Here is an 18221-nt window from a genome sequence, read left to right as displayed (position 1 = left end):
TGGGGTGCTCAGCCCTTGAGAATTTGCTCTCACTTTTTCTTGCTTTTTACTTCCTTAAAATTCTTGCCTGCTAACAAGAGTATTTTCTACTTCTTGCCTTTCGTAGTTTACTTTTATTTACCGCTATAAAATTGTAATTATTTAAACATCTAAGTTTTAAACAGGATATAAATATATGATCTTTGACACTCCAGATTGGATATAAATAGAGCTTTCAAGGGACCATTTGCTTTATTGTTATCATTGAACTTAAAAAATTAAAATGTACTGAGCATGCGAGCTGAATACCATTCATTTTAGGTGCTTGATTATTCAGTTGTCTACTACTGCCCGGCACACAGTAGATGCTCAGTGAGTGAAGAACAGATGACTAAATGAGTGAATGGAGACCTAAGGAAAACATTACTTAAGTGCCCTTGCCCCATGTCTGCATTCTGTGGGGCCACAATGACACATATAGTGCTTTGGTATAGATATAGAGTATTGCATTCTACAGTTTATGGAACCAGTCAAAACATTTTTATAACTCAAAGGCAAAAAGTCTTTTATCCCTTAAGACAAATAAATGACGGAAATTTCTTTATTATACTAGGATACTTGACTGCATGTAAACACTGCCTGTTTTTATTAAGAAGGGAAGGCTGATGTCAATAATCTTATGAAATGATCATTCTCATTCCCCTTTTACTATTTTCCACATCAAAGAATAACAATTTTCTATTCTGTGATTAGGCAAGAACCGTAGGAGGAGGTTTATGAATCTAGAATCCCGTGTCCTTGAGAACGTGTCTCAGTTTGTCTAGGAACCTGAGAAAAGATTTGAGCTCACTCTCACTTTGATTATGGGATCACTAAAGATCCCATAATCTTTCATTTGTGGGATGTGCACATGAAACGGGAATTTAAGAGATTTCAAAATGAGTGAACCCTCTGGTGAGAAGTCTGTCAGCTTCAGGGATGTCTCCTTCCCCATCTCTATGCAGGGTTTCTCACGCCGACTCACAGGACTTCGCTGGCACCACTCCTATTTCATCTGCAGCCACCATCCAACCATCCTTGCCTCATCTTGGTCCCATACCCCAAGTCCAGAATACGTGGAGAGGCCACCCCGCTGATACTGGTGGGCTTTGGGTTTGGGTCTGCTCAGCCTTTGGCTGTGTTCCTCGGCCTATGAGATTGGCTCTCAGGTTCCCCCATGAGGTGCCAGCTCCCTCACCATCCCTCTGTTTGAGCTGCATTGGACACCAATAATTCACCACGAAGGGGAGAGACCAGAGGGCGTGTTCCCTCTCACCCACAAGGACCTGCAAGGATGTGAGGGTTTGAGCCACGACTTCTCTGCCTTCTAGTAATCCCTGCGGTTTCTGTCACTCATCGTCACCATGCTGCTTCTGCCAACTGTGCTCCTGGGGCACACAAGCAGTGTGGCATGGGGGTTGAGATCTGCGCCTGGCGTCATGATACCTGCATTTAGAGCTCAGCTTTGCCCTTTATGGGCTCTTTGGTCTTAGACAAGTTGCTTAACTTCTCTACATGTCAGTTTCTACACTGGCAAAATGGAGGTGGTGAGTAATAGGCACTTCCTAAAGGTTTAAGAAGCTTTAATGAGCCAAAGTCTGTAAAATGCTTAGCACGGGGTCCGGCACAGAACAATCATTAAATCTTATTATTATTGTAAAAGTGGCTTCTATATTGAATCTTCTTCCTTTGTTCCTGATGACAGTTCCATGAAGTAGTCACTGAGTTGGAAGGTTTTGGAATTGGTGGTGCCCTCCCCAGTGGGGTCCAGCCTTCATACAGTGGGGCTTCCAGTCATCTCTGAGATGCCATCTAGAGCAACTCTGGGTGGTTGAGAGATCAGGATGCAGAGGAACTGGGACAGCTTGAAAATTTTGGTAACTAGAAAGGTTCAGTGAGGGAGGGAATGGAGCAAACAGAAGGGGTGGGGCTGCTCACTGTGCAAGGCAGAACCACGTATTATTGTTCTCAGTTTATACTAAGAAGGGAGAGGATGTGGAAACCCAGGTCACTTTTTGTCTTTCTTCACCTGGGCTTTGACCCCAAAATACGCCTCCTGGAAATGTAATAATAATAATAATAATAATAATAATAATAATAATAATAAGAAGAAGAAGAAGAAGAAGAAGAAGAGGAAGGGGAAGGGGAAGGGGAAGGGGAAGAGGAAGAGGAAGAGGAAGAGGAAGAGGAAGAGGAAGAGGAAGGAGAAGGAGAAGGGAGAAAGAAGAAGAGAGGGTGACAGAGGAGCAACAATTAACTAAAGTTGTCATCCAGAAATGAACTTTAACTTGATACTCAGCTGTTGGCTTCAATAGGTGTGTCCCTAAACCCCAGTCAAATTCTGCTGAAATGATTATCCACTGTTTAAGCATGCCACAATCCCACCTTTTATTACCTCAATTCATCATCTGCAGAATGGCTGGGATTTAAAACAAAGACTCCAGAGAGTATCGTTGGAGCAGAGGTCATTATTTATGAAGCCTCTTCGCCTTCATTGGTCCTGGGTTTGGAAGCAGAGTAATTCAGATATTTTTCTTCCTTAAGTCTGACAGCACCTCCGTTAACAGGTCAAGTGGCACATGGGTCATATTTGGAGCTGTCAGGAGGACCATCCTGCTCAGAATCATGTTTGAACTTCACAGTCTGAAAGACCAGGGATGTGTTACCTCATCTTCTTCCTTTGCCTACATCCACTGGCAGAAGTCGCAGTATTGCTGCATATCTGTCAGAACATTTATGTGGCTAGCGCACAGTAAAAGTCAGGATTCTGTCCTGGTTCTAGGCTTTCTCCTTCATGTTCAGGCTGATTTTAGATCTTTACATATATTGTATAATACTCATACTTCTTCCTAAAGAAATCTTACCTTTAAGACAAATTATATTTTGGACAACATTATGCAATGCTGACTGTAACACTGTCCCAGGCCAGAGCAGTGACCAGGGTGGAATACTTTCCTATGTCTGTCCAGAATAAAGACCAGAGTGGCAGGACCAAGGCCATACCCATGGAGGACAGTCAGCTCCAGCCAGGCCGAGTACACAGATCAAAGGGCCCAGGGCAGGGCCAGAGTCAGGGTGAGGGTGGTGAGCTGGGAACCATATGAAAGTGGGCTCAAGCTGAAGCTGCGGGGAATGAGTGGCGAGAGTGCAGGGTGATGGCTGGGAACGGTTTTGAAGCATCTGCAGGCCTGCTTTGCTGGTTGGTGGGCATCTGGGGGATGAGGTGAACTGAGGCTTAGCATATGGACTGGCCAGAACAGATGTAGGCAACCCTGGTTATACCCAGACCCTGATTATAGCATTTCTGTGGTTGCTGGTGGGAGAAAAGAACGTTAAGTTGATCTGAGTGCTGAGCTCTTGTTACAAATAACAATTGTGACGTCATGTCTTTGACAAGTATTGCTGTTAGTAGAGAATTTATAGTCCTTGACCTCAGGATTAGTAACTAATTCACGGACACCATTTGTTTCAGTTTGTGACTCAGCTATCCATGACTACCCTCACCAGCACATGCCCTGTGAGTTATTTCTTCCAGAAGCAGTGAGAGATGTGCACTGATTCATCCGCATCCTTTCACATGTTTTCTGGTGTCTGTCTCCCCTTTGCCAAGACCTGTACACATGTGACATGGCAGGTCATGACGAAGGGTGTGTTCTGTGACAGTGACACAGAGCAAGCTAACTCACTCAGGGCAGTGACCTAAGCCTCTTGCTTTGTGCTCCCACCAACTTGAGCTAATTAGCCATCGACCTGCTCAGGGCTGCATTGTTGTACTTCTGTCTCTATTATTCCTAGGAGTGGAGGGCGTTGTGGATGGAGCAGAGGTTGGCCAACTGGCTTTTTGTGCTCCACCCCCTCACCCCCCAAAACAATCACCACAGTCTGGGCAGGTTTCTTGACAAGGCACATCCAGGGACTCAGTTTCACTGATTGGTCCAGGGATATCCACTGCCTTGATGAACTGACTCATGTTGACCAAAGTCACAATCTGCATTCGTATACCAAGTGCCAGAAATACAGGAGACAAGATAGCATGAATGTCCCTTGTAGTCTGTACAGCATCACCTACAGGATTAAAAAAAATTGTATCATAATATTGATGACGTTTTTAGAAGTCCACAAAGGAGATTGCTAAAGGACCTGCAGAACTGAGTGAGTTTTGGTAGGACATGTCTTTTCTGGTATTGAGAGACCTAGGTGTCATACTTGATGATCTGAGGTTTATTTAATAAGAATCAGATTAAAGAAGTTGGTTTGGCCAGGCGCGGTGGCTCACCCCTGTAATCCCAGCACTTTGGGAGGCCAAGGTGGGCGGATCACGAAGTCAGGAGATCAAGACCATCCTGGCTAACACAGTGAAACTCTGTCTCTACTAAAAATAGAAAAAAATTAGCCAGATGTGGTGGCGGGCGCCAGTAGTCCCAGCTACTCAGGAGGCTGAGGCAAGAGAATGGCGTGAACCGGGGAGGCGAAGCTTGCAGTGAGCTGAGGTGGCACCACTGCGCTCCAGCCTGGGGGACAGAGTGAGAGTCTCTCAAAAAAAAAAAAAAGTTAGTGTTGAAGATGTTGAAATACCATCTTCCGCAGGCTTCACGAGAGACCTACTGACGTTGCTTCTGAAGCTGCAGGGAACCCTTTTCTTGGGCTCTTTGCAGACTGCCTCTTTCCCTTCCCCCGCACCCTCCTCCCCCATCTTCCCCACCTCCCCACCCCCCGATTCTGTTACATTTGTCATTAAACACTCTATTTTCCTAATTTTCTTGGTATATTCAATCTTGGAGTGCTAAAACCAACGAAATTTGGAAACTTCCCTTAGTAACATGTTTTTAAAACGTAATGACACCCATGTTTTCAAGTTATTGTACACGATTTACCTTTGCCATCAGCACGCAGGTGGGAGATCATCAGTGTGTAGAATGGGGATTCTGGAACCAGACTGCCTGGGTCTGAATCCTGGTTCTGCCACTTGGTAACCGTGTGAGTTTGTGTGAACTCCATAACGTCTCAGTGCCCCAGCTTCTTCTTATGTAAAATGGAGATAATGATAGTACCTACTTCATAAGTCATTTTTTTTCCTTGATATATGTATGGGTGTGTGTATTAAATGAGTTGATACATATAAAGCACTAAGGATGTGTCTGGTGCATACATGAAAAGCTGTAGAAATGTTAGCCGTTATTATCAATCCCGGATAATAACCGGAGCAGCATCTTAATCTGGTTAGTATTGTGTTTTTTAATCCCATTTGAGGCCAGGTTATTTCTGGGCGAGGCATCCTATAGATAGTGAATTTCCTCTGTAACATCTGGATCCTTTTCTAGCCTTACAGACAGGGTCCTGGAGTTCCCTTCTAGCCCTTGCCTGTTTAACATTTTCTCTGATTTCTCAGGTCCATCATGAGGTCTGCATATAATCATATGAGCCCAACCCCCTTCTGCCTAGTAATTTCAGAGAAAAGGAATAAAAGGACTACCTGAAATGCCTAGATTAGGTCTATTAATTAAGCATTTTATGGGTGCCAACCAGTAGCAAAGTGGAATCATTTGTGTTTCCCTTCCTTTTGTTTCCCCTCACTGTGTCCCTGGGTAATAGATGCAAATGACTAGTAAAAAGCCAAAAGGCAGGCAGTGGGCGGAGGAGGAAAGTAGGGGAAGGGGAAGGAGCCTGGATAATCCACTGTCGATTAAGCTTCCGGAGTAATCAGAAGCTGCCTGGGGCTTGAGGTGGCGTGGCCTTAGCAGAGAATGAAAAAGAAGGGAGCTGCATGCCCCTAGCTGCTGGGCCTTACCTATAGATGCTGTGATATAAAAATTCTTACCAAACAAAGACACTCAGGTGACCTGAGAAAGAGCCCTGCAAGATAAATGCAAAAGGGTCACCTGTCCAATAAAGGAAAAATAGATTTAAAAATAAAAAGTAAAAACAGACATTTTCAGAACTGCTTAAGCAACTGCTCTGATTATTCCAGACACAGTGGTAATGTGCTGGGATGAGCATGATATATTTTAGTTCATGTGGAAGCTGTATTTCAGGCTGATGTGGAATCTGTTGCCATAACTGTCATGCAATCCATTAGGGCCCCCGAGTAAAGGCAGCCATTAATCAGGCACAAGATCAGCCCCATAGCCTCACATGCGTGCAGCTCTGAGGGGCTCTGACCTGACATCATTTAAGGAGATGCTCATGGAGGCCATAAACATGATTCGATTCCCATTATCTTCATGTTGCATATTTGTTACCATTATTCTTTGAAGACTCCAAATTGGATATTAAAAATTTATGATATATATAAAGGTTTGCATGATGTGAAAAAATAGCTGCAGCAAATAAGTCCATCTCATCCATCAGAGGTGTGTGAGCTGTCAGAGGAGCCTGAAGAGATATGGAGAAGGCCTGTCAGTTAGCCAGTTAAGGAGGATGGAGAATTAGGAGGGCCTTCTCTGTTAAACAGCTTCTCCTACAGCCTACACGCTAAATGGGAATTTAAATACATTTGGTTAAAAGAACGAAGTAAAACAGCACCACTGCAGAAATCCCCATAGACAATCGACAAGCAGATGAAAGGGAAGGCAAGGGATCCTGATGCAGACATTAGTAGTAATGTGAATGGAGCAGATGCCTGGGTCCAGAGATGGATGTTTCTGGGTTACTGGCATATCTCCAGAGCAGAGAGCCTGATGCCAGGTGGGAGCCCTGTGTCCAGGAGAAAGCCCTCCACCCAAGCTGCATGCACACATAATTTTGTTTGAGAACCATGCAACTCTCTACAGTCTGTTCAGTGACTTGAATATTTGCATATAAATAACTCGTACTTAAGGGATACCCATTCATAGAGGTAAGCAGTTCAGAGTAGAGAAAAACAGAACACTCCAGGCCTTGACTTAAGGAAGAGTGAGGGCTAATGAAACCATTCGATATATATTTACAGGATTGTTTGTTATATAAGAGACTTCATACATAATGCATGGTCTCTGCCGTCAAGGAGTTTCCAGTCTGGTAGAGGAGATAAGACATGGATGGTAACCAAGGAGTCTCAGACAGACCTGAGACTCTAGGAGAAGGTGAGATATCAGAAACAGGGAACAAGGTGCCCAGTTGTTTAATCAAGGAATGGACTTTTGAGGGTGAGAATTTTTTGGACAAAGACCAGAGGATCAATCTAGCAGGGATGTGGAGGAGAGAAGCATGTAGGGCGAAAAGATGATTGGCCAAAGTCCAAATTGAGTGCAAAATCTTCTGTGAGGCCAAGACCCTGGTAGCTAACCAAGTAGGAGGAACAGATGTTGGGCAGAAGTGCACTGAATAGTTGGTGAAGGTCTAGGTGTGAGGAAGGTGTGATCAGATAGCTCTAGGAGAGCCCTGCTAAGACTTGGGTATGGAGAAGACTCCTGAGGTTCAGAGGCAGAACACTCAACTGGTAGGGACTCGAGGGCAAGGCTGAATATCCAGCCATAGTGTTAAAGGATAGAAACCCATTCATTTATTCATTTGCTCACTCTGTCATTTATGGAACCCTTATAGTATGCCAGGCACTAGTCCAGGATCTGGACATTTGAAGCTGGACAGAACGCAGTTTCCACCCTCAAGGACCTCTTTGATTAGTAGGAGAGGCAGACACACACATGGTCATAATGCAATGCAATAAATCGGTGTGGAATGTAAATACATACAGGGACAGAGGGTGCAGAGCTTAGGTGAGGACCAGGAGGAAGAGTCACCAATGACTTCCTAAAGGAGCTGCAGTCTGAACGAAGGCTTAAAGGACACGTAGGATCTGCCAACAGAAGGAGAGATGGAATCTAGTTCCATCAGAAAGAATGGGGTTAAAGGACAGGAGACCCAGTAGAAGGGCACTGAGAATTCAGACCTGAGGAGTTGGGCCACTGAGATGAGCTCAACAGTGCAGAAACTCCAGGGGAGGCAGGGAGCTACTCTGAAGACCTCCCTATGTTGTTCCCATCAGAGGCAGGGGTGGCTGAAGAGAGGTCCCAGGTATCTGTCCACTGCAGGACAAAGAAACAGCACTGACCTTTAGTTCAAGTTCACAAAGACATTCACAGCACACTGAAAGGCAGTGTGTGATAGCTGCTGTTTATTCCTGAGCTTCCTCAAGAGAACGTGTGGACACATTTGAGAAAGGAAGGCTAAACCAGAAATGAGATTTCAGAAAATGAAATTCCATGCATTTTCAGAGCAGTGTCCCCATGCTTTTACCTTGAATTTCAAAAAGAAATTCTATTATTTCTTGTTCCAACAATTAGTTATAAAATATAAAATCTATGTCCCCTATTTTCTCCTCTCCAGTTATTCAACTATACACTTATTCTCACAACTTTGAGTTGCACTGTTTTTGGTGTTCTTAAGTCCGGTAACAGTGCCACATGTGTGAGCTGACATGTGCTGTCTCTGCTGCAGCATAGGAGGGCTAAGCTTGGAAACTCTGCTGTGCTCTCCCCAGCCCTGATTCCAGGCAGAACCTTTGCTTGTTTTCAAAAGAAATCCTGAGATCACAGTGACACAGAAGTGTAAACTCCCATTCATCACAGGGAGGTATTAACTCTGAAGCCTAATTATTTTTCTACTTAAATGGCAATATTGTTAACCTTTTCATGGAGTCAGAAACATCACACTTCTCTGGGGTAGGCAAGTGGAGCTATTTCTAGAATGTGTTCCACCTTTTCTAAAGGCGTTCTCCAGAGGAGGAAGAATGCCGAGCTTGCTCCAACACGCACATGGCACCGTGACTTTGTCCCAGAGGAAGCAGTGAATTCTTTAAAGAACTAAAGTTTGCCGTATTGTAAGAATCAAAATAAGAGAAGTGAATTGGTGCTGATTCAGAGGGAAAGAGAGGTGAATACAAAGTTTGTTTAAACCAGAGGTTTTTGAAGTAGAGAGGCAATTACTGTAAATTTCTCATATCATCTAATATTTATCTAAATGTTAGGCAAACCATGAAAATGGATACACAACTGTCAGCAAGACAGGGAAATTGCTTGCAGTTTAACTGAAGGATTTTTGTTTCTGTTATGGCAAAAAAAAAAAAAAATGAAGTTTCCTTTGAATAATAGGTCAAAAATGCACCTTTGTTCTGACAATCACATTTGTAGTAAAATGCAAAAAAATAGTCCCCCATTTGCTTTTCCCTGTAGTTGGCGTAAATATCTAGCACATTAGTCAGAATAAAACTGTTGAAAATAAGACACAAGGAGAGAGTTAGTTCATCATGAAGTGCCTTGATGTGCCTTCTTTCAGAACTTGTCACTCTGGAAAAAAGTCAGACATGAACACAATTCTTCTGGCCCCAGCGGATATCTAGAGCCGACAGTGGGGTGGTCTACTCTCGACAGGCAATTAGAGAATGCATTGTCTGCAGAGGATTTAAGAACAATAATAAAACCAGCCAAAAGTTGGTCTGCTTTATATTATTACCATGAGTCAGTGATTCTGAACAATTTTAGTGTTCACATATTCCTCCCTGAAGGGGTCATCGGTGTCATATGTCCACCCTCCTTGTTAAGTCATTGTCTGGCACCCCAAGTGGGGGCAGATGTAGAATATATTAAATATAGTAAAGCCTCTAACTTTAATGTATCAGATGTTGTAAAACAGTATGAACTGATTCTCTATGTAGGGTAAGGAAGGTCCTATGGATTTTGTCTAACATCGCCACCAAGTTCTGTAAATGATCCAGCTCATTCTTACAGATCACTTACTGGGCATCGGGCAGTGGCTGGGCTGAAGATACAGTGGTAGAAGATCAGACTCCATCCTTGCCCTTAGGAAGCTTGTAGGCTAGTGGGGGAGACAAAAATCACACCAGTGATTCCAAGGTTGCAACCATGTTGAGTCTAAGAAAGACCACAGAGGAGATATTTGCCTTGGATAGAGAGGTTTAGGAAGGCCTTTTTAAGGAAGCAGTACGGTAGTTCTTCCAAGATTATTGGTCATACCAGAAACTAAGAAACAAATAATGATAATTTTTGCCCACAAGCAACTAGTTGTGTAATCTCTTAAATCTTTTTTTCTTGAGACAGGGTCTTGCTCTGTTGCCCATGCTGGAGCGTGGTGGCGTGATCATAGCTCACCGTAACCTCGAATTGCTGAGCTCAAGCAATCCTCCTGGCTCAGCCTCCCAAGTAGCTAGGACTACAGGTGCATGCCACTACACCTGGCTAATTTTTTTGTTTTGTTTTGTTTTGGTAGAGATGGGGTCTCCCTGTGTTGCCCAGGCTTTTTGAATATTTAGGGTAAGATCTATCATAGGGACTACATCCTAGAGGTAGAGTGTTCCTTATCCAAAATGCTTGGGAACAGAAGTGTTTGGGATTTTGGAATATTTGCGTTGTATATGCTTACTGGTCGAGCATGCTAAATCTGAAAATTCAAAACATGAAATGCTCCATTGAGCATTTCCTTTGAGCATCATGTTGGCATTCAAAAAGTTTTGTATTTTGGGGTGTGTTGGATTTCAGATTTTTGAATCAGTGGTGCTCAACCTGTATATCCCCCTCTCATAGCACAGTGGTTCACTCCAGTGCCTGGGACTGGAGTGGTTAGAGAACATTCTGGCAGCTATGCCAAGGGCCTCCCCTTGATAGCTGTAGACACTCCCCTTAGATCAGCAGTTCTCGCCCTTCCTTGGTACATTACAATCTCCTGAGAGCTTTCTAAAAACCACCTGTGTCCAGGCCCCAATTAAAGCAGAATCTTAGAAGGGAGGGGGGTCAGATACCAATATGTTAAACAAGCCAAAAACAAACAGACCACCCCAGATGATTCTAATATGCAGCCGGGGTAGAGAATTCCTGCCTTAGATGAATGCACTGAATTCCACTTATTCCTGTCATAGTAATTGAAAATTACACATTAAAAACTTCACAATGCAAAGGGGATTACAGTGGTGAGAAGTGTGCGTAAGTTCTTATGTGTGCACACAAATACACGTGAAGGTGATGGTTGGAGAACTCCTTATACTTTGCGTGCTTTTCATTTCTGTGGCATGTGGTGGAAACATGGCAAATGGCTGAAGGATAGAATTTCTTGGACTCTGGAGTCAGGGTGGGTGTTAGAGAACAGGGCATTCCCAGAGCCATGGAAGTTTGATGCAGAGGTGAACATAATAGTTCAATAAAAAAGCAAGTTTCTAGCCTTCTCTCTCCACTTCTGAATCTCTTCAACCCCCCTCTCCTTTCTCTTCCACTGCTACTTTATTTAACCTCATAAATTATGTGGCTTTATATGAAGTCTGTAGCCCCTTTGAGGAAGCACATTCAAATCTTCGGTAATGGGATTTTTTTTTGTCCTTTAAACACACAAAAAACATTGTGTGCACCTTACGTGTAAGTGGAATGAATGTATTTTTGCCACTAATGTTGAAAATATCCCTAGGCATCTGGTGTGTATGAATGTGTATACATAGTACATGCATAATAAACACATTCCACCTTATGAATATTTATATACAAGATACATATATATTGAATATAGACATACATATGTAAATAGTAGCCCTTGAAAACTATATGCAAAGTGTGTTTCCAAGCATATGTATCATAGTGCATCAGGAATATAATAAAGCTACTACCAAGTTTAGCATATTTTGAGGTGGCATTTTCTACAGAGTTGTTTATGGTAGGGTCTACTTACTATCCACGTATGCGTTTTTTCCATCACTTAAATGTTTGCTAAATATCAACTAAAAGCAAGGCACTGGGCATGGCAGAATAAGAAAGATGAAATTGTTGTGGTCCCTGCCTTTAAGAGACCTGTACCTCATAGAGTGGCTTAACATTTTGTTATGAAGAGTCTAATATTGTCACTGCCCATTGGCATCTTCCTGCTTTCTTACAACTGCCTTTCATTTATGTATGCCACTGCTGCCTTTGCCAGTAGGGATTTAAAATGCGACCCATTTGAGCTATATTAATTTAAACCCTGGCATAGCTGCAAAGTTGTTCCGATGCAGTCAGAAGATGCATTGGTCTCAGTGCCTTGTCAGCCACTGGACATGTACAACAATTAAACTTTTTTCTCTGTCACATATAGCCAATCCTATAACTGCATTTTTATTTTAGTCTGATTTAGTAGGAAAAAAAGGTACAACAAAAAGGCACCAAGCCCCAGGGATATTGATAAATCTCAGAAGTGAACCAAAAGAGAGCAGTCTCTTTTCCCCACAAACTTCTTGTAACCTAAATATTACTGACCATGACATTGCACTTCCAAGTTCCATCTAGTTCCTTCCCTGGGCTAGGTAGCAGCAGCTTTCTTAAACACAAGCAATACATTCTAAAATGTACAAAATATGGATCTCTTTCTAAAATGACAAGCCCCAGTATAGCCAGGGAGCTCTGAGTGACGCTCATCAGGGCAGATTTTACTCCATTAAAGGAGAAACAATACATAAGCGTTGTCATCTCTGCCACAGTGTATGCTCATTGTTTTCTCCCCCCTCAATCCATACATAACAACAGGTAGTTCTCAGCTGTTCCCTTGGTGCCAGACATACATTTTATCTAAAGAGACAGCAGACAGAACTACCTGCTGCTTCCTGTGCGGCTCTCCCTGTGTTTCTCTCCTTTTTCCTACTTCACTAGGGCTTTTAAAAATCAGCTGGCAGGGAGCCAGGAGCTCATCATTTTAATGCAGTGTAAAATGGAATATGCATAATTATATGCAAGCCATATGTGAGGGAGACAGCTCAGCTGTGAATTTCAGGAGGCCAGGAAAGAGAGAGCAGTTAGGGCTAAGATGAGATGAGAGCAGAGCGGAGTGCAAGTGTCACCCAAATGAATGGTTTAATGAGTGTGCTGCAGACACGCCCCCTTTCACCTACCTCTGCCTTCTCTCCCACTCCAAACCAGAAACCGGTGGAGATTAGAAAGAAGACTGTATGCAAGCGGTATTGCTAATGGGTTCTGTTAATGTCTCCATTTAAACTTCAGCTTTCTTAATTAACAGCGTAGATCAAAATAACCAGTAACTTTTTAATGCAGCTTTTAAATTAAGTCTATTTTTTTTTTTACTGCATTTGATTGAAGAATCATGGTTCTTACCAGATCATCGCTCCTTTTAGATCTTTATTTAAAATTGGAGGGGAATCAGTTTATCTCTAATAGTATTACAATGCAAAATATAATTATGCAGATTGCTTTTCTTATGGCCTTGCTATTAGAATTTTTTTAAAGTGCGTTATCTAGAGATTGCTTAAGCATGCCAAAAAGTTTAAACACGTATGTATGTCATATAATCCTAAATGTGCAATGAACAATGTGCACTGAAAAACTAAGGTGGTGGTAATTGCCAACAAAATTATTTGATTTTGGTTTGCTTGATATTGTTTTAAATATTACACCACAATGAATTTGCATGTTCAAACTAAACAATGTAAAGAAGAATAAATCCCAAATTTTGATACCTAAAAGGCGTACTGCGTATTTAAACAAACTTCTTAATATTGTTGTTATTTCTGGATTCCCGTTTGTTGAATGATCTGAGCTGTTATGCTTTTAGCTTTTTTTCTTCCATTATTTGTAAGTCCCTAAATAGGCCATTATATTTCCCTTCAGGCTAGAGATGAAGATGGACATGCTGAAAATTTTCCCCAGCAGCACTATGCTAAGGAAACTCCAAGGCTTGCCTTCAAGAATAACTGCGAACTACTTGTAAGAATAACATACTTACAACAAGTCTAGAATGTTACTTTAGCACAGTGAAAACAGTTTTTGAAAGGGTTTGTTCATGATTACATAATTTATGAAATATTATAGTTTTCTGTATAGAGTTCTAAATGCTAATTCTGATATCACTGAATATTAATTTTAAGATCTCAAATTGTTTGCACATCTTTTATATCTGATTATAGAGCTTGAATGGCCCTGTACTTTATTAGCTTGTTTTGTTTAGTAGTTTATAAGCAGCCACTTGGAGAATGGCTAGTAAAGTTAAAAATACAGAGAAAGACAGTTGATATATGTAGCTTGGGAAAAAACAACCTCACCCTCACCCCTCCTCCTACGTCCTCATTGTACACTATTTTAGGAGACGACATGGTAATATTTTGTTCTGCTAGGGAAGATAGCAGAGTTGACACGCAGTACTCCCTTTAGAATTCAAGTATTCCTCCACTCTCTTGCCAAACTTAATCGTCTCTCCTATGCAGAAGGAGTCAAAGCAGTGACAGGGTGCGGGGATGTTTACAAGTCGTGAGAGGGAGGATATCAGCTGTGACATTGAGACTCTGTTCCAATGCAGGGTTAATTTGCTGTTCATTTTAGCATTTACAGCCAGACAAGATGAAAAGCAAGCAGGAATGCCTATTATATTTCTATTAAATGAATCTGTTGGGACCTAATGTTCTTGATTAGCTTTTGAAAATGAGTGCTCTGCAATGCATTTTCTGTTTACCTAAAGTAAACAGAGAATGAATTGTCATTTATTTAGAGATTCAAACACTCCTTTTGAAAATGAAGCTTTATGAGGGATCTAGCTATGTTGTCCCTAAATGTTCTTTTCTTTTCACTTGCATTAAAGCAAAACATTTGTTCCAACTAAATGAAAACACTGAAAGAGAATGAGGATGCTCAGTTGTTACATTTTGAGGTAGTCTAATTTCTGTTTAGTTTTTTGGCCGAATATAGTACAGCTCTGCCAGGTCTCTGCATTAGGAAATCCCACATGTAACAGTCTTTGGATTTAGCTCTGATACCAACTGTTCATTAAAAACAAAGTGTCCAAAGAGCAGGAGAAGAGACAAAAATATAGTTCTTACCCATTCTAGCCGCAGTAGCTACATGTTGACAGCAAAACCTCCTTTTCCCCCTCCACAGTCTGCACAGTTACAATTGCACTACTCATTCTGTGTGTGTAGTCCCTTGACCAGCAAATCCACAGGCAAATTTGCTGCTTATAAATGTAATTTTTTTTTCTGAAAATTTAACTTACCTTATATTTTATCTTAGGACTCTTAAACTTCCAGGACTGCTAGCATTACCTATTCTGAGGAAACCCTTTTTGTTCATTTTGGTTTTAATGTTTGATTATTCAGCAGAAGACCACAGAGGCCCTTATGCTGTGTTTTGGTATCAGAATGCTTTGGGGTAGCTTACTTCTTTTTAGAGACATTGGTAAAAGTAACATGCCATATTTAATTTTTGTCTATTTGTTGGAAAAATGAACATGTTTGAGTCCTGGTTGTGGTCAGTTTATGCTGGGGGAAGCAAAACATATATGTGAACATCGTTTTTAGCTGTCTTTAGGGAAAGTAGATGTTTTGTCATTGCTGTGCTTAAACACATTGTTGTGTTGGCAGTAGTTTTGAGCAATTTGGTACAATCTTTGTCCTTCTAGTCACTGTTAGAAATGCTTTATTTTGGTCAGTATACTTTCCTGTGATAAAATAAAAGGAATAAAAAGAAAACATAAGTAAGCTTATTTCTCCAAGGAGAATTTTAATTTTTTTCAGCTGTAAGAAAAGTGATGGTGTTTGGCTGGTTATGAAGCCCTTCTCTGAGAAGTTATGCTTCTATATGAAAAAGACTTGTTCATTCATAAGAAAGAAATAGGAAATCCTTGGAGTTTTCTTAGTGCAGCTTAGAGCAGATTTTTAAAGAATCTGTCAGAGAAGATTGCAAGCTCCACTCCAAAGTGCTTTTTTAGCTGAAGGGTGGTTCTGCCATCTTCTTGCATGGATTGCTGCAAGAGCAGTAGCCAGTTTAGAAAGCGTGGGAGCTCTGGAGAAAGCACTGAGGCACAGGGTGCCTCTGGGCCCCCAGATGATCAGGAGCACATGGCTGGAAGACTAGTCCTCTGTGCCACAGACACTGACAGAAAGTGCCCTGACCAGGTAGATGGGACGTTGCCTTGACTTTATGACTGACTCTAATGTCTCTGCCCGCTCCCCACCCCCACATGACTGCTTCTTGGAAGAGGGAGGAATATTAAGTAACTTAAACAAAAGCAAAGCAAAATCGATGCCCGGAATACACAAGTGTGTGTAATCAGAAGGCACTGACAAACAAAGCATTGGCTGATAGAAAAATCTGCTGTGCAACTGTAGATTTCCTGTAGGGTATTGATTTTTCCATTTAAATCCCAAACTGTGATATGTGCCTTCACACTTAATGTACAACACAGATGACTAGATATTTAGCTTTGTGGCCAAGATCCTTTAGTTGGTGACTGTGCAGCAGTTTCCTTATGCTTTTTATTAATTTTGAAAATGAAAGGCTGTCAAGATGAGTGACATTAGATGAAACGAGTACTATTTGATATGTGACAATTCACTGTGGCCCCACCTACCTCTTCATAGATAGGCATGCACACTTGCACGCATGCGCGCACACATGCACACACACGGGTATTTTGCTGGCATATCTAAGTTTATGACTAAAGAAAACTTTTAATAAAAGAAAATGTAGGAATTTTATATCATGTTAACACTATAGCAGCCTGGTTTACAAGAGCCTGGAAAAGGGAACATTTAGAGCCAGCCACGGGTGAAACTAGCCCTTGCCCCAAATTCCAGCTCCATTCTTGGTCCCTTTATCATTACTGCTTCTTTCTTCTGGGACTGGAAGGCTTCTCATTTCCTCGATTCAAATGCTCGTATCTCTGGTGAGAGGTGGGTTCAGAGCTAGAATGAGGAGGACCATAAACACGTTATGAGCTCACTTTTTCTCCTCAGCCATGACTTTCTCAATTTTTGAAAGCCCACTGAGAGTAAAGACCTTGCAGAAATACAGCATGAGCTGGGTCATTGGAGGGGAAAGACCTGTAGTGCGAAGAAGAGGAACACTGAGAGGGTTTTGAGAAGGAACTGAAGACTCCTGAGCCTACTCCCCGAATTTTCAAAAGATCAGTCCAGAGAACATCCCTGTGTTCAGGAAGAAGGTCAAAATATAACCAAAGAATAACAGCAACTGATGGAGTATTATGTGGTTGGATAAAAGCCAGGCTTAGGAAGTTTGAAAGGGGAAGTAAGAGAAAAGAAACTCAGGGGGGTAAAATCAGCCTGTCTCCCTCAGTTCCAGATTCCTGAGTCATTACCTAGACAACGTCTGAATTCCTTTGGCTTTTCCTGAGGCTGTTAGGGGTGAGGGCTTTGCAGAGGGAAAGGGAGGGAGCTCACAACTGGGAGGTGAAATAAAAATAGCATCGGGGAAGAATTCTTCCTGGTCACTTACAATGCCAGTGTAGGGAGAATATGAAAACTACTTTAGTTTTGTGGCTGTGTGATCAGAAGTGATGAGGAGAAGAGATGCTTAGGCTGTTTTTCTGTGGGCTGATTTTTCCATTTCATTTCCTTGTGGATGTAGACAGGTGGATTATAAGAGTTGCATGTAGGCCTTAGGCAGTAGAAATACCCCGTGCTAATCCAGTGCTCAATAAACATGACATTATTGAGCATCTTCTATGTACAAGGCATTGTACTAGACAGTGCAGGTAGGGACACAACATAGAAAAAGACACAGTCCCTTCCCTAAAGGAGCATGCAATTCAGTAGGAGAAATAAGGCACATACAGTATCATAGACATAAAAAATGTGGGCTCTCAGGTCTTGCCCCAACTAGACTTTATACACTGTCATCTTGGTGGTATAGCTAAGGATCACAGGCACAAAGGCTTAACATTTATTGTAACATATCTGATATCACATCACACTTTTGGATCCCTGTTTCACCCCCTTGGATCTCTCTGAGCTTCAGATCTTTTGTAAAATGTGATAATAAAAGGAAATAACCTCAGAGCATATCATAAGGATGGAAAATGATGACATATATAAAGAGCCAGGCACATAGTAAGCACTCAGTATATATTAGCTGCTGTTATTATCATCTTCTTATAGTCATGATTGTTATTGCATAATGAGCTGTGCCCCAAAAGAACACTGGCAAAGTTCTTGGAGTACAGAGGAGGAAGAGATTTTTTCTGTATGCAGTCATTAAAAACTTAACAAGGGAAGACACCTTTGATCTAGGCCTTTCATGGGTTGGATTTAGATCGTTGCCAGAAAATGTAAGGGAAGAGGGTGTTCCCAGCAGAGGAAAATAGCACAGGCATGGAGGTGGGAAAGTATGGGCCAGGTGCACCACACACAGGTTAGTATCTAGGCTGGCCAAGTGTAGAGTACCCGAAGGCTAAGGAGTGAACAGGCAGGCAGTCCCATATGCAAGGGTCTCAATAACTGTCGAGTCTGGGTTTTA

General features: G+C 41.9%; 1 protein-coding gene across 1 annotated transcript in view; it reads left to right on the top strand.

Moving 5' to 3' along the window:
• SOBP (sine oculis binding protein homolog (Drosophila)) overlaps nt 1-18221 on the top strand; it is a 170722-nt gene that overhangs the window by 84091 nt on the left and 68410 nt on the right. Inside the window, exon 5 of the mRNA XM_011996257.1 lies at nt 13587-13682. Coding sequence (XP_011851647.1) covers nt 13587-13682 — 96 coding nt within the window. The remainder of the gene's footprint in view (nt 1-13586; nt 13683-18221) is intronic.

The sequence above is a fragment of the Mandrillus leucophaeus genome, unplaced genomic scaffold (genome assembly GCF_000951045.1).
Source record: "Mandrillus leucophaeus isolate KB7577 unplaced genomic scaffold, Mleu.le_1.0 Scaffold507, whole genome shotgun sequence".
Classification (NCBI taxonomy): domain Eukaryota; kingdom Metazoa; phylum Chordata; class Mammalia; order Primates; family Cercopithecidae; genus Mandrillus; species Mandrillus leucophaeus.
Note: the sequence above shows the minus strand (reverse complement) of the source record. Positions and strands in the feature narration are given on the sequence as shown.